The sequence below is a fragment of the Nicotiana attenuata genome, unplaced genomic scaffold (genome assembly GCF_001879085.1).
Source record: "Nicotiana attenuata strain UT unplaced genomic scaffold, NIATTr2, whole genome shotgun sequence".
In the NCBI taxonomy this organism is placed as follows: Eukaryota; Viridiplantae; Streptophyta; class Magnoliopsida; order Solanales; family Solanaceae; genus Nicotiana; species Nicotiana attenuata.
Genome location: NW_017670668.1, coordinates 394,958 through 411,279, shown reverse-complemented (window position 1 = coordinate 411,279; position 16,322 = coordinate 394,958). Strand labels below are relative to the sequence as shown.

Below are 16,322 nucleotides of genomic sequence, written 5' to 3'. Positions count from 1 at the left end.
TCGCCTCAAAGTTAACTCTTCATTTTGTGAAAGCTTAAAAAATGACTAGCATTCGACTTGACACACGTTGTAATCAAGAAAATGACAAGAATACAAGAACATACACAAGTAATATATGGTGAACATCGATATCAATGTTACATCATGTGCCAGCTAATTGCATCTGGATTAATATTTAATACAGACAACTGATACAACTATCCTCTCCTTGCATTATTGTTACAGGTCAGAATCTCAGGTGTGATCATCAGTAGTTCCAATGGGCAGTGTTTATAGTCTACCTGCAATAACAGATCAAAAGGCTGCTATCAAAGTGTTTCTTAGTCTTTGGGCATTCTCTTTTGTCCATAAAAGAGCAGTATCATCTGATTGAGATTATGACTTGGTATAATATGGAACATTCTGAAAACTATCTCGTCAATAAATTTGGACATAAAAGCTAGAAACTGTAGAAGTTGTGAAAGTGCAGGTCACACCTGGTGAATAGCAATTGATAATAGTTGTGACTTGTGAGTAGCAAAAACTAATAGAAAACTAAATAATTGGAGGTTGGAAGTTGAATATTGTAGGAGTAGAGAAAATTAATTTTCATCCTCAGACGACATTGGTACTCATTTAGATCACTAAACTCAAGAAAAGATTTTCCACAGAACATTTTGGCATACCAAATGAAGTAAAACCAAAATTCATCTACATAAAATCATGTCAGAGAAGCTTCTATATCAAGGACTTGTAATTTGTCTTTATCATTCCTTTAAAGACAGTATCAATATTGTTCTTGTTCTTTTCAATAATGTGATCAACTGTTTAATCAGTGATCACTAACGTCATAAAGGTCAAGAGCATGGTTGAATATTTTAGCTCATGCTGACAGAAGAACCATTGATGATTAGACTCCCCAAATGATGTCAAAACTCTCCTAATTTTGGAGTACATAGAATGGGAACGTTGCAGTTGCTTAGATCCGTAACACTAGTGAATTTGTACATCACAATCATCAAGGAGTTGCATGTTCCTTGGTTTGGGGGATCATCTATTATGAGTCCTAATATTCTCTAATTACTGACTTTTCAATTAAGCTCGTCAATACCATGAAAGTGAGAAAACAAATGAAAGTAGATAATTTAAGGAAGTTCTTTCGTGCAAGACGTGTGTCTGAAATATTAACATTACCTATTTATAGGTCAACAGGGACCCTCAATCCATCATGTGCAAGTTGAACTTCTATACCTTCCCTGCAAGCAAATAATCGTGTAAGTTCCAGACAAACTGCTAACCATTAAATTTCCCCCCTTTTAAAGAATCATATTAGACGATATACCTTCTAGACCATTCCACTAGGAACTCATTGTCTTTGTGGTGGTCAAATTCATGTGTCATTCCAATTAGTAGAGCTCTCTTTGGGCATAGCATCTTCAATGCCTCAAGAGTCTGGAAATTTAAATATTTTCAAATCTGTAAATAGGGCGTAAACAACACAAAGGTCGAATGGGAGAGTTCCTATAAAGTAAGCATACCTGAGTAAGGCAAAGGTGAACATTGTGGGAACCGTTCTGTGCATATTGAAGATGAAACACCATATATATTAGAATATAAATTAAGTAGAAGGAAGAACAACACGTAAATAGCCTAATGAAAAGAAACTCTCCCTTGCCAGTGACATTGTTTTATACGTAAATCCTAGATGTGAAAATATGCAGAAAACAACGCATGAAAAAGACAGCTCACTACCATTTATCTTTAAATGCCAGCATTTGTATTAGAGAAACAACTTTTTTTACCTTCTTTTTAATGTAAATATTACACTTAAGCACAGCCCTCTCCATGTATATAATAAAATGCACACCTAGAGGGAAATCCAACAAATTTGGAAACAGCTAAGCAGAGGGAGCTAAAACTCAAAAAAAATAATATTTATGGGTTCAAATCTCCAACATTATAATAAAAAAGCACTCTACCTGTATATAATAAGATCCACCACATTATGGGAAATTCAATAAAACTGGAAACGGCTAAACAGAGCACACAAAAAGAACGATACTTGTGAGTCTAAGACATCAGTTTTCTTTTTGTTTGGGGAGTGGGGTGGGGGTGGGGTGGGGTGGGGTGGGGTGGGGAGTAGATGCTGCATGCATCACATGGTATACACCTAGAGAGCAAATATATTCAGGTGCATCAGAGTGAAAACAAGCATGATGCTTTTCTTAAATTGGATGAGCATTCCTTTTATACCTCTGTATGAGAAAATTCCACTGCATGCAGCACCTTCAACTTTCCCCTTTTTCTGTTCTAACCATGAACAAGCACCTCATATGGGTTTCTAAAACTTCAGTTATGTAGTGCATCCTCCAAATGCAACCTAAAGTCCATTTCATCCTTCCCAATTTCTAAAATCTAATTTCCCACAGCCATATTTTGATAAGAAATTGAACCTTTTTCTTTCCACATTCTTTTTCATTCATAAAATCTATACCTACAGAATTTGCTTATCAGTTATTCTGTAGAAATGAAATTAGTTGAACTTAATAAAATCAAAAATAAAATAAAGAATTCAAAAAATACTTGATTTGGATTTATGGTTCCACATATCATTTACGTGTAATAAAAAACCGTGTTAGAATTCTTGGACCACAACAAAATAAAGTTGGGTCGAATGAATAAATGAATAGGGTTGCGTCTTCAATTAACCATCCAATCGCTATTTCATCCCCGTTATCTATTGAGCCCACTCTGAATAATCCTCCTTTTGCCGGATTATTGCAAATGGAATCATAAAAAGCTAAGTTTTCAGGAATTTGACCAGGCTTCTAATAAACTTTGATTTTCTACAAGCCGAGACGAACTCTTCAATATACTTCTTACTGGAAATATAACATTTACTCAAAGCATGTAAAGTATAGTTTGGCTGGTAGAGTCGTGAATAGCTAGTAGGAGTTCTGTTATATTCTGAATAGACAGAGTGTTGATGGATAAGCTGGAACCGAATGGGTAATCCATTTTACCCATTTTTCCATCACAAGAGTCCAGACTTCTGTTTAATGGATAATGGATGATGGTATAGTCCAGGCTTGTGAACTTAATGGTATTATATTATTGTATGCAAAAAAGTACAATATCTTAAAATACTAATCAGCAGAGTAACAGTGTTACAGTTAAATGACTGCAGCAATGTAGAGGATTCAAGCTGTAAGAATTGACAAGAGCAGAACTTCTCTTGTTTTGTAGGAAGAGTTGAGAGGAGCATTTCCACAGGGGTTTTGCTTGGATGGAAGGAGTCGGAAAGGGAAGGAGTAGAGAAAACGGGATTAGAAGGAAATAATTAAACAAAAAAAGGGGAAGAAAGGGAGGAGGAAATAGGAAGCATAACAATCTTAAGATTAACATTTTCTTCAGATTATCCCTCCAAGGGCAACAAAGTGGTATCCTTTCAACTCCTTTCAAGAAACAGACCAACCCAATAATTTGACCTCGGCGAACATTCGTAGGGACGATACGTGGAGTATGATAGTGCACAGGAACAGCCATACACTTTAAATAGGGGCCTAGTTCATATATGCATAGCACAAATAAATAATTCTTGTTATTACTAAAAAAAAGTTGAAATATTAACAGCAGTATACTATCCCATTTTGGTGCTACTTAGGCCTCCTTTGTTTGCACTTAATGGAGGTCTGAATCTTAATCATTCAGATCTCAGACATTAAGTGCTTTTGTTTTTAAAGTCTGAATCTTAATTATTTAGATCTTAATTATTAAGTGTGTTTGTTTTTTTAACTTCACAGCCACTTAATGGGTCTGAATAGGTCTGTATGATTAAGATCTATAACAGAGACTTAATTTCATTAAGATGGTATCATATATTCATTATTAACTGCCGCTATCGCTTACCATCACCAACTACCACCATGCCACCACTACCACCGCAGTGTTATCAAAGGCGAAAAGCGCAAAAAAGCTCTAAGGTCCGTTGGGGCTTTAAGCGCAAAGCGCAAATAAAGCGTGCGCTTTAATGAAAAGAGGCGCAACGGGAGAAAAAGTAAAAATATGCATGTAGTCCAAGACTAATCATTATAAGCATGAATAACAAATATATGGACAAAGATATTGAAAAAAATTCACGGTAAAGTGAAATTTCAATTGTTTAAGGTCGCCTTTTCTGGATTACACTCATTGGCAAGGAAAAGTATGCCTTAGAGCTTTGATGCGACACTAAAGGGCCCACAAAACGAGGCGAAGCGCTCAACATGTTTTGAGCCTCGCTTCAGGGCTTAAGCGCGCTTTAAGCGCGCCTTTGACAACACTAACCACCGTACTCAACCACCACCACCACGACCACGACCACGCCATTATCATCCTCAATCATAGCCGCCATCATTATCGACCATCACCACCCACTATCCCCACCACTCCGACCACCATATATCATTCTCACCCACAATCAACCCTCATCCACCTCAACTACCACAACTGACCACCCCATCACCATCAACAACCTCAGTCGGCACTGCCCATCATTATAACCTACCACCACCCACTCACCACCTATCTCACTCACAACTACTATCACCACCCGCCATTATTAACTATCACTACCAACCACCACCATCCTCAATCATAATCACCACCACTACCAATCACTACTAGCTACTAGCATGAACCACCATCATCAACCAAAACTACCACCAACCACCACCTCTAGTTGGCATCACCCGTTAGCCATCACCACTAACAATTGTCATATTTTATTAATAGAATATTAGATTAGTTAGTATTTTATTTGAATTTTATGTTTATTAATTTTCTAATAAAGATAAATTTAATACATTCAGATGTTAAAAATCAAACAGTCTTAATTATTTCTATTCAGATCTTAATACACATCTTAATATATTCAGATGTGTATTCAGATTCAGATGTCTTAATATTAATACACATCTTGATATTCAAATGTGTATTCAGATTCAGACGTCTTAATCTTAAAAAAAATAAATGAGGCCTTACTCTGTTCTCCCCCCCCCCCCTCTTTCTTTCTTTTTCTTCTTCTTTCTCTCCCTCTGCTTCTTCTTCTCCTCTCTACTTTTCTGAGCCGAGGGTCTATTGGAAACAACCTCTCTACCTTCACTAGGTAGAGATAAGGTCTGCGTACACACTACCCTCCCCAGACCCTAAGTATAGGAATATACTGGGTATGTTGTTGTATACTATCATATGACAATATTCGTGTTTTTGACATAAATAACACTGAAAAGAAGTCCAAAAACACAAAATAAGAACAGCAAACAGGTAATCAGTTTAGTCTTTTGACCTTTTAAACTTAAAAGCCAACGAAATATAACTACATTTGAAAAGTAAAATTATGAAACAGAGAACCTGAGCCAGGTTTGAATCATGGTTTAACATATGAGTGCAGAAATTTGAAGAATTACAACAACATTACGTAAACCTACATTTGGACTTTAAGAGGTATGTATATGTATTTTATTTTTGTCTGGCCAGCTTGCACGCACTCGACTAATTCACTGGGGAACTTACAACAATCCACAAGCGCAGAAGCTGGGTAAACCTTCTCACTGAAGAATGAGAGATGGGCTCAAACCGAAAGTTGTAGCAAGGACCTAATTCCATTCATTTAATATCCCTTTGATCGAGACTGGGATCTCTAAGTTATTACTCCTTATATCTCAACCACTCAAAGCATGCACTTCGGACTACATTTCATTTTTCTAAAATCGAAGTTAACTTTTTGGGTTCGATCTCTAGGCTGTCTTTCATGTTTTCAGGACCATTTTAGAGAAATTGAAACATATCTAGCACCCAAGTAATTTCCAGCATTCATAAAGCTAGAATGGGCCATGGTACCATGGTTCAAATCCCAACAAAGGCAATAAAATGCTCGGCAATAAAAAACTCTGTGACTTCTTCCGATCTCTTCTCTTTAAGCCTCGGTGGATAAAGGGTCCTTTAATTAAAAGACCTATCTAAGTCTTCAATTAGGTAAATGACCTCAAATTATCTTTTACTGGGTGGATGACCCTTTAATTAGATTAAAGAATATTTAGAAAAAATTGTCTAATTTTTTTGTTCTTTTTCTGTACCTGTTACATTTGTTTCGATTAAATCACAACCGGAACTGGGTCAATTATCAATTACTTCTTGGTCGATTATCACCCTATTGTTCATCATCAACAAGTAGCGGTTTAAATAAACTTCCTTCTAGGTCGATTATCATTTACATCTTGGTCGATTATAACCCTATATTCGATAATTAACCTCCTTCTCGGCTGTTTATCAACCCATGGTCGCTGATCAGCCTCCTTCTTGGTCGATGGAGGTCATTTTCTTAATTTCAACTTCACAAGAAGAAAATAAAGGAAAAAGAAGATGAAGGCCATTTCCTTTAGACTTACTGGGTCCTTTCGGTTAAATCTTAAAAAGTTACTTGGTACCTGTGCTGCTTTGGAGTTAGCAGATGCCATGCCATTAGCCGACGTATGCGCAAACTAACTTGGAAACCGCAGTTATCCAAAAATAAATATCTACAGTACAACACACTCAGGCAAATGGAATGCATTCACTCCCGCAGTGACAATCATTGTGTTGGTATAAAGAGGGCATTCAATAACTATTCTATTAAAGGGAAATCTGGAAGAATAACCGACAATGAGAATATGTAGACGTAATATGAGCTCCCTTATTTCCAGTCCTGTTATGCATAATCAAGAAACAGAAAAGTCGCGTAGACATCAGGTCCTAATTTACAACCAAAGCATGTTCATGTGGCCATAGCCAATAGGCAAGATAGATATACCACTTAGATATGCTAGTGAGTCACACTCTATCTCTTTTAAATGTAATGTCACAGGCTAGCCATGGGCTTCAGCAACATAATATCAAATAATTGAAATTTTAAGTTGCCCATACTGACCTTGTATAACGTGTCCAAAATAAGCAGATCTAATTGTTGACCACAATCTTTTGAAATGTCTGCAAAAGCAAATCTTCCTTAGCAAGAAACTCAACCTTCATTTATCAGAAAAATACACATTTCAGACAATGAGACTAGACCAGGCAGCTTCAACTATCCGTGAGACCAGGGTTAACTTGTTCACATAATTCGCCATGTGCAGGTAAGCTTGCATGTATGCTATTGGTTTGTAACTGTTCAAACTTCAAAGGTTTCTGTTTTTTCAGATCTGTACCTGTTTATGTAACAGTACCTTTAAACGTTTCTCTCCCCAAACAAGAAAAAGCGACACAAAAAAAAAAATGCAAGCTTTGGTAACCATATCGGACTGCACCCCAGATCTCCATTTTAAACACAAAAAAGGATCAGTTTACACATCAGTGCGTTCTGAAAAAATCCATTGACCAAATTGTCTGCTCTGATCAATTTCATAAGTTTCTTGACTTTTTCAACAATTTTTGTCTATGTCCAAAATAGCCCCAATATATCAGACTTAGCAATATGATCAAAACAACAGGTTGTCAGTTGGAAAGCTTTAATCAGCCTATTGGTGCTTGAAAATTGCTTTGCATTTGGTAACAAATGGACAAAAAAGCAAAGTGAAACCAATCCACTTCTCTTTTCTTTTTCTCATTTCCTTCAAGGAGAATGGGGTTTTGTCACTTTTACCCTTCCTCAAGTACCTAAAGGTTTCAGAAAGCTGAATCAACCTTTGCACATACTAATGAGGCCGTTGAGAAAGAAGGGAAGGATATGTATCACTATGTGCCATAGGAGTTTAAACTTTCCTTCCAATCCATTCATCAAGTTAGAACTTATTTTCAGTAAGATATGATGTTTGCTCAGATCAAGAAAGAGTGACAAATAACCGGTTTGTGCTGCAACCTTCATTTTCAATAAAGACATGTACGATGCCATTTCCACTTGATATAAAATTTTACTGTGTCTCCATCATCTCTGGTGGGTAAGACAACTAAAAAGCTTAATAAGCTAAACCTGAGACAGGTGAAAATGGGTATCCAACAGGGACTAGGTTGAGGGACAGGGTTAGGTATTTCCACCCCCATTCCAATCCATTGCAATGACTGGTTGAAAAAATCAGTGCATTGTGTGAAAGGGTAAGATCCTTAACGATCAAGATCAAACTCCACACATACAGAGGGATATAGATAATACTCACATGATACAGTAGTTGGAAGAAAGCGTGAAACATCAGATATATATGCAACTCTGAAGTTTTTACCAAAAAGAAACCCCAAGCACACATAATCTTCACCATGCATTACCTACATCCACGTCTACAAGTTAAAAAACAAGACAACTTACAAGGAAATAGAGAGTGCATTAAAATGAAAGGAGATACTAGTGAAACTCACAGGCAAGGGAACAAATTCTAGCCCTGATGCAACAAATGGCTTTTCACAATCATTTTCAATAATCTGCCAATCAAGTTGTGCTACACGTCTGATTTCTTGGCCTTCCTTAAGTTTCTTCTGGACTAAGTAAGGGAATTTCTGATCAATGCTGTTTCAGAAAAAGAACCGAAGGAGAATCAAGCAACTTGCATAACAACTAAATAGTGCATAAATGAGTATATAAAAACTCTAAAAAGACACAGAAGAACATATCAAGTTTAGTAACACATGCGCATATTCTCAGTGTCAATACTTCTCAATCCATGCAATAACCGATTGTTAGTGAAAAGCCAATAACAAGGTACTTCAGTAATAAATTAAGGACAAAGAGAAACTGTTACAGCAGAGGTAACAACATAAAGGAATAGCGAGAACCCAACAAATTTAAAATTTTACATTCTTTTATGCAAATAAATTTTTTTATCTGTAGTTGACAAAGAGTTTGGGACTATGGCTTAGTTGTTGTAGCTTTGACAAAAACAAAAACCTCATTTCAGTACAAAGAAAAACTTGTGCCACAAAACTAATGAGAACGGCATGCAGCCATGGAATTAATATTAAAAGCACAATTTTTTTATCATGGCAGGATGTTGAGCTAAATGTTAAGTGCATCATCTAAGTGATGTGGAGGAATTGACACACAGACTTTCATGCCATCTTTTCTTTCATCGTCTTTCAATTTTTTCCCCTTCTATTTTTGGTTGTCATGGAGAAGATGGTCCTGGTTCGAAGGGATTAACTTCAAGTCGACTCGGCCATTTGTTGAAGTGCAATACTAATGATGAATTAGATAAGACTATGGTTATCATGGCTCAATACACAAGCAGCAAAAAATTCACCATTTTACCTATCCATTGAATATTGAGTGAGATATACTGGTGTAGGATTAATGTCATTTGTCGGGCTAAATGGTTGCACTGCCCGGATGTCATCCAGACCAAGAGTTGCATCAGCATGCTCATGAGTCAAAATAATCTGATAAAAGCATAGGCATCAGCTAAGTATAATTGTGTTTCCAAATAGAACAGCTTTACATAGAGTAGAAAAAAAATACAAAAACAATAACAATAATAAATCAGTAAGCTGATTCAATCGTATAGCCTATCTCTTATCATAGTTCAACTAGAGGTTTCTATATTTTTAGCGGAGAACACTTCATACAGTTAAATTAGTCTAAACAATAAGAGAAATATGGTAACAACTAATATTTGTAGCATTTTCTGATCATTAACAACGCATGTCAATCTGTTGTGTAGCCCATTGCCCAAAGGTAAAATAAAAATCTTCACTTTGTATATATTTATAATTTTTGCTGAAATCAATAGTTGTCTTCGAATAGAGAGTCAAACTAAGGCCATTTGATGTCAGATTTGTTTTTGTGAATGAGAACTGGGAAAATCTTGTGTTCTCTGAGACTTGGAAGTTTGTGCATTTTTTTTTCTATACCTAGACTCATGTAGTTCAAAAACATTCATTCTTTTTAATTGAGGTTTTAGTTTTGGCAATAAGTTGAGTCAAGCTGGTGTAGACCATGAAAGACTTTGTGAAAAGCAAATTCAAGATGAATTTAATATGCAACCTTTTAATTAATTTTATTCAAAATACAAGCAAAAGGAAGGATATTGAACTAATGATCGTCCTACCGACCTTGTTGATCTAAACTGCAGTATCCAATATTTATTCATTTCCCAAAATTTGCAGCAATAAGGGTAAATTAAACTGCTCGGCTTTGGAACTCTTGATTTTGGTCGAAAATTCTGGGAAAAAATAAGGCTAATTTTATATATTGACTTTGGTGAATTCAGGTTTTCAGAAGTAGCTTTGGATGTAACATAGTTCTTTTCTCATTAACCGTGTAACACATCTGCTCTGCTCTGCTAAACAACGGGGAAACAATTTAGTTAGTAGCGAAGAACTTATAAAGAACTCACAGAATCAACTTGAGGAATTTTATAACGGGTGAACCACCGAAGAACTTGCTCTCTAAATGTCTTCCCGACATCAATTAATATGTACTTGTGCTCACCATTGTCCTTAAAATAATCAATGAGAAGAGATGTATTACACCTGCAGACCATTACGCAACTATTAACCACTACCACATAACTCTAAGGTCAATTAAACCATTCTCAGAGTACAAAAATGTAGTCATCATCTAACATAAGAATTTACTATATACTTGTCTAGATTTTTGCAGACCTAGTATAAGTAATTAAATGTTTCATCTCTCTAACAGATTAAGCTTTTAGACCACACGGTTGCATAATTTAACATGACGTTTAGGATTTGACTCTCACCCTCAGCCATCAACAATAATATCTCCATGTACTCGGTCTAGTAAAAGAAGGCCATGTTGCTGACCTAATATAAGTAAATAAATGCATCTCTCTAACAGCTTAAACTTTTTGATGAGGTCTCATAGAATTCAACGTAAACAATCCTTGACACATACATTTTTTTGATAATTAAACACATTACAATGAAAAGCATGGGTATGTACTTGCTTCCTGAATATTTTCTCAGTTTCCAACTTCAATCAATATGTACTTGTGCTCACCACTATTTTTTTAAAACAATGGTGTCTCGATCAACTTACATGCACCTCGAGTATTCCAATGGGTACCTACTATCTCTCACTAGCACAAGTAACATGTAACTCAGCTCACTAAGGCTCAGACATATGGAAAGAAATCACCTAGTATTTGTCGCTCGTGGTTCTCCTCACACTTCATTGACCACTAGGAACATCCTTGGGTTGCTCTCACCAGTATTCTTACAGTAATGAATTCACATTGTTTTATTTTTATATTGTGATAAGGTCAATTCACATTGTTTAATCACAAGCCACTACTCCATATAACTCAGATAAGCTGCAATTAAATGGTTCTCTGAATGCTGAAAATGTAACAATTACCAAACACATTGCCAACCAGGTTGTTAGATTCCTTCAAACTATTCCTAAAACAGAACATCCAAAATATATACACAGATCACTGCCTGAAAAACAAATTAAAGTTCGCAATTATCCAAAAAAAAATATATATTACTCACAATGCACTAAAAATGCAAAGCAACAATGTAGAAAATTGACCTGTAATTAGGGTTTTGTTCAGGCGGTACGGTAAGAGACTGAGAACACACAGAACAAGGAGGATCGGAGGGCCGGATCAGGCAGAGTGCATTGGGAACGGCGCTGGAACAACCGGTGCCGAGGAAGATCAACGCTGATTGCGGCTCCGCATTGCCGTTCTCGACGGCGGTCATTTTCGATCGACGGAGAGACTGGGGAGGAGATATGAGTTGGCGCAATTCAACCAGAGGAATGTGCCACTACTTATTCGATTCGAAATAGAGACATGGGGGACCGAGGGAATGAAATATAGCGGTTTCCATACATACCATTTAGTATAGTACGGATTATAAATACATTTTGTGTTGTTATAAGATGTATTAAATGTATTTAAGCTAATGTATTCATGAATACAATAGCAAAAATATGTGTAAATCAGGGAAGTCCAGCTAATCACTTGTTGTATTCGAGTGTATTCGATTGTATTCATGGCATGAAACATGGGATTACAGCTGGACAGATTATTATATTCGACTGTATTCACAGCGTGAAACAGGGGATTACACTGTTTTTAAACGGAAAGTGTATCAATTAACATAATAGACTCCTAATATAACTCAACAAACTCAATTATAACACACAAAATTTATATTTCCGGTTATAAAAAAGATTCTCAACCGAAAAATACCCCAAAAACATAGCAATCTTCAGAGAAATTATATAATACATCTGAATACATAAATTATATTAATTAAAAAAAATATATGAATACATTCATGGCATATAGCGAGACAGTGAATATAATGAAATATATAGAATACAGCGGGATACATTGAAATACAATGAAAAAAAAGACAATGAATACAATGAAATACATGGAATACAGCGAGATACATTGAATTACAATGAAAAAAACAATGAATACAAAGAAATACATGAAAATACAACATGATACGTTGAAAATACATTGAAATATATTAACAGAAAATCAAGTTGCTCAGCCCCAAACTCCGTCGTCTTTGTTCAAGAACAAATCCTAATTTCAAGCGAATCCGCCGTCGATCAATGGTGGCAGAGTAAGGACTCTCTTAAAGCTTGAATCTTGTATTGAAGATGACGAAAGTTGAGAACCTCGAGTTTATCCAACATTAGGACTCTTCTTTCTCCAGAAGATGAACCTCGAGAAGATGACGCCATCAAGCAATGGTGGCAGAATAAGAACTCTTCTTTCTCTAATCTATACCCTATCAGACAAGATTTGACTCAAAAAGAGAATAAAGATTTAACCAAAATTGAGATTTAAAAGTTGCAAAAGTGTTTTCATTTCACGCGTCCAAAATAGCGAAAGAAGTTTCAGAATATGTACCTCTGAGCATGAATGAAACCGAAAAAGTGTTCTTTTTGGATTTATTTTCGACGTTGAGAAGAACAGTTTTTCCCTGAACACTAGAAGAATCATCGACTGCACAAATTAAATATAGAAGAGAATGGCACGTATCAAAGTAGAGAGAGAAAGAAAATAGTGTAACTGAATAGCGTATTTAGTGGCTTAGGGTAGGGGTAACCATAATTAGATATTTTGCTATAAACATTAAAAGGTATCTATAGAATATTATTTTTTTAAATGGTATTTATTTAAAATAAATAAGGTGTTAACCTTTCTATAGGAAGTAAAAATTCCTTTAATTAACTGCGTTTAAAAAAATGAAGACTTTATAAATGTATGGTGTTTGACCCAAAAGATATTGAAACCTTTTTGATTAAATCAGTTAAAGAAGATGGAAAGGTAAATCGCAGCTAAGTATAATAAATTCTAGATTGAAAGATGAAAGGGATAAATGGGATGAATAATATTTCTTGATGTAATGAAACTGAATGATTAAGCGTCAATCTCCCAACTTTGATTGTAGAAAGATATTATAATGGATGCTCTTACCAAAAAGTCAGTGCCCTTTACAAGGTTTTTTTCGCACTATATATAAGGGACAACCCCTTCTTGAAACCTAAAAGGTATAGCATAAAGAATATTCGAAAGCATACTCCTACTGCCTCCTGTTAGGCCTACACTACTGCAAAAGTCATGCGTCCTCTAACCGTTGTCAGTCGTCTCCTTCTTCAACGGCCACAGGACACCGTGTCGTAAAGACCTCGTCTCTTGTCGTATTCGTCAGTAGCCGTGGTCATCCATGACCCATACAGTTAATCCCTCCGCTTGTTGCGGTTGCGGCTTGATGCATCCTCGATAAGCGGACATCGCCCACACCTGTGGAGAATTTTGGTTTACGAATCGCCATGGTTTGGCCAACAACGGAAGGTTAGCATGCTCAACGATATCCTGGGTGGTGTGTCTTATCGGGAAATGACGTCACTTCCACATGTGTCATCATTATGCGTGTTTTCGAGATAGAGGCTGATGGTTTGCCGCTTCGATTTCGATGCCATTTTGCAGCCTTCCGCTTCGATTCTGGCGCCACCCAATCCTATAAATAGGTGGAGGGTTTGTTTTTTCAAAAACTCTTGGCCATTTAGTTTCTGGTTAATCCTTCTCATCCCTCCCGTGTTTGCTCTAACGATTTCTTTGCTTTCTATCTTCCATTCTCCGTTCTTAGCTTTTTCTATTATATTAACACATCTGCCGCCATAGAGATGCCTAGAACACATTGATGTTTTAAGCGTCAATACCACACAAGAGGGGGGGGGGGGGTGATTTGTGTGGTACCCAATTTTCGCTTAACTGAACTATAGAAGGACCTGGTTTTTCTAGGTGTTCCAACTACTACTATTTGCGGAATAATATATACAGAAAATAAAGAACACAGAGATTTTTACGTGGAAAACACCTGGCTCAAAAGGTGAAATAAACCACGACCTACTACTCAGTAGGATTTTCCAAAACTTCCACTAAAATCACTGAGTCAAAAACTGCATTTACAAAAACTCTTTTGTAAACCTAGGATTACCTCTAATCCCGTTATAGCACATAGCCTCAACTGTTGCGACAACTTCAAGTTAACTCTAATTTGAATACTCAAAGTACCTAATACAATTGCTTCTATGAAAGCTGAAAGGTACAACGTAAAATCACCTACTACAATTGAACTAGAAATAAAGAAAGACACGTAAAACTCTTTATGGAGCTGGTTCTTCAATCTGGTTCATGTAGCTTCAGGTTTGCACACTTGAATCACACACGAACTGCTTGCAAAAAGCCTTGCTATTTTGCTCTCAATTCACGCTTAACTTCTCCGTTTTTGTGTAACATTGTAATGTGAGAACATCCTGCAATTTATAGAGTTTGTAGATGAAGAAATAACTAGAGTTCTGATGTAACTCTTCCTCTAGTTGATTTCAACTTCTAATTCCTTCCCTATCTTGGATAGTGTTCTCTTTGATTAAGGATTCCTTCTCCTTATCAATTATGCAACCTTTTCGATCAGGAGATATAAAATACACCAAGTTAAGCTTATATCTTTCACGTGCATTCCATATGCTCGAATCTTCCCCTTTTTGTGCACCTGAGGGATGGACCAGGTTCATCTTTTTCCTTTGTCAATCGTCAAAACTTAACCTTTACCCGGGCTAACAAATTCCCCCTTTTTGATGATGGCAAACTCTTTGCTTTTCACACACTTAGGCCCTGCCAGAACTCAGCTCAACATCAATGCAAAGTTAGAAATTTTTCACTTATCATCAAGGACCAGGTATATTAGGTTATAAACATCACTGTTCAAAGTGTAAAGCACAACCTTTTCCCCCCTTTTGCATCATCGAAAAGTTGCATAAAAATGTGAGATAACCAGATTTTAAAGCTTACTTATGGCCATTGGGGCTACTTCAAATGTAATCATGGATTAGTCATCATAGATCAAGCTAAGAATTTTTACCATCAAAGAAATATAAACAAACAGTTAGAGCAAAAGACAGTGAATTTCATTAATGATTGATAAGATTCTACCACAAAGCATAAGAAGAAATAAAAATACTGGAAACATGAGCAAAAGAAACAAAAAGTCCCGAACTGGGTCACTGGTTAATCTACACTAGGCTAGGAAGCTTAAGGCTGGGAAGAACTAGGTATTTGGTTTTTGACTTGGAGGAGTTTCAGTATACCTTGAAGGATGCCATCATTCTTCTCTTTTTCTCTTGCCAGCTCAGTTTTGAGAGCATCTCTCTTAGTCTCCACCTCAACCAACCTCTTATTCAGCCTTTCAATCCAGCATCCTTAGCCCCACTTTCTTGCACCAAGGCTCTAACCTTGCTATTCACTAGTACCTTTTTGGATAAACTAGGTTCTTTAGGAGTGACATTGACTTCATAATCGCAAACAATCAGAGTATTAACCCAAAAATGATCCATGCTTTTACTAACCTCCCACTTTTTTATAGGTACATTGAAATGTGCAAGCACGGTTGTGAGAATGAAGCCATAGGGAATGGTATGATTTTTGGTGCCATTGATAACTCTATCAAGAAGCTGGGTTATAGCTTTCGATCACTTTCTTTAGCTGGTCTGCGAGGGTTTTCTCTATAGATGAACCAGGTTCATCTCCCCAAACAACCATTGCACATGCGTCTTTGGTTAAACTCACAGGAGTGGGTGAAGAATCAGCCACTCTTGTCCCCTTTCCCCTCATTGTACTCCCAGCACCATTGCTCTCCTTTTTTTCTTTTTTATTTTTACCACCAACTTCTCCAGATTCCGTAGTCTCAACACCTGCTATAGATCCTACAAATCTATTTTCCAAATTTGCAGCAACTTTAAGAATTGTCTCAGGAGAAACTTTAGAATCAGAAGGTACCTGTTCAATTTTGGAAGAACCACTTTCTTCCCCCTGAGTAGCAGACTTAAAAGAATCTAGGTAGTTTAATACGGT

General features: G+C 36.4%; 1 protein-coding gene across 2 annotated transcripts; it reads right to left on the bottom strand.

Annotated features, from left to right (window-relative positions):
• LOC109242088 (putative hydrolase C777.06c) lies at nt 1-11,754 on the bottom strand. 2 transcript variants are annotated; one of them, XM_019408914.1, is made up of 10 exons: nt 11,471-11,750; nt 10,311-10,446; nt 9,227-9,354; nt 8,341-8,488; nt 8,145-8,250; nt 6,926-6,984; nt 1,518-1,553; nt 1,322-1,431; nt 1,174-1,235; nt 1-281 (listed from the first exon to the last, which is right to left on the bottom strand). In XM_019408914.1, exons 1-9 carry the CDS (start codon nt 11,641-11,643, stop codon nt 1,178-1,180), a joined length of 954 nt encoding a protein of 317 aa, XP_019264459.1. In that variant the 5' UTR covers nt 11,644-11,750; the 3' UTR covers nt 1-281; nt 1,174-1,177. The 2 variants fall into 2 exon arrangements, with proteins under 2 accessions (XP_019264459.1, XP_019264460.1); XM_019408915.1 differs by lacking the exons at nt 1-281; nt 1,174-1,235; nt 1,322-1,431; nt 1,518-1,553; nt 6,926-6,984 and adding an exon at nt 7,048-7,199 and having other exon boundaries at nt 11,471-11,754.
• Nucleotides 11,755-16,322: the final 4,568 nt, after the last annotated feature.

Excerpts from the sequence above, each read along its gene's own strand:
- LOC109242088 (XM_019408914.1), bottom strand. The coding sequence starts at position 11,643 with ATGACCGCCGTCGAGAACGGCAATGCGGAGCCGCAATCAGCGTTGATC. Across the intron at positions 6,985-8,144 it reads TCTTCCAACTACTGTATCAT|ACATTTCAAAAGATTGTGGT; the intron begins GTGAGTATTATC and ends TTGCTTTTGCAG. Across the intron at positions 1,554-6,925 it reads TTTTGGACACGTTATACAAG|AACGGTTCCCACAATGTTCA; the intron begins GTCAGTATGGGC and ends CAATATGCACAG.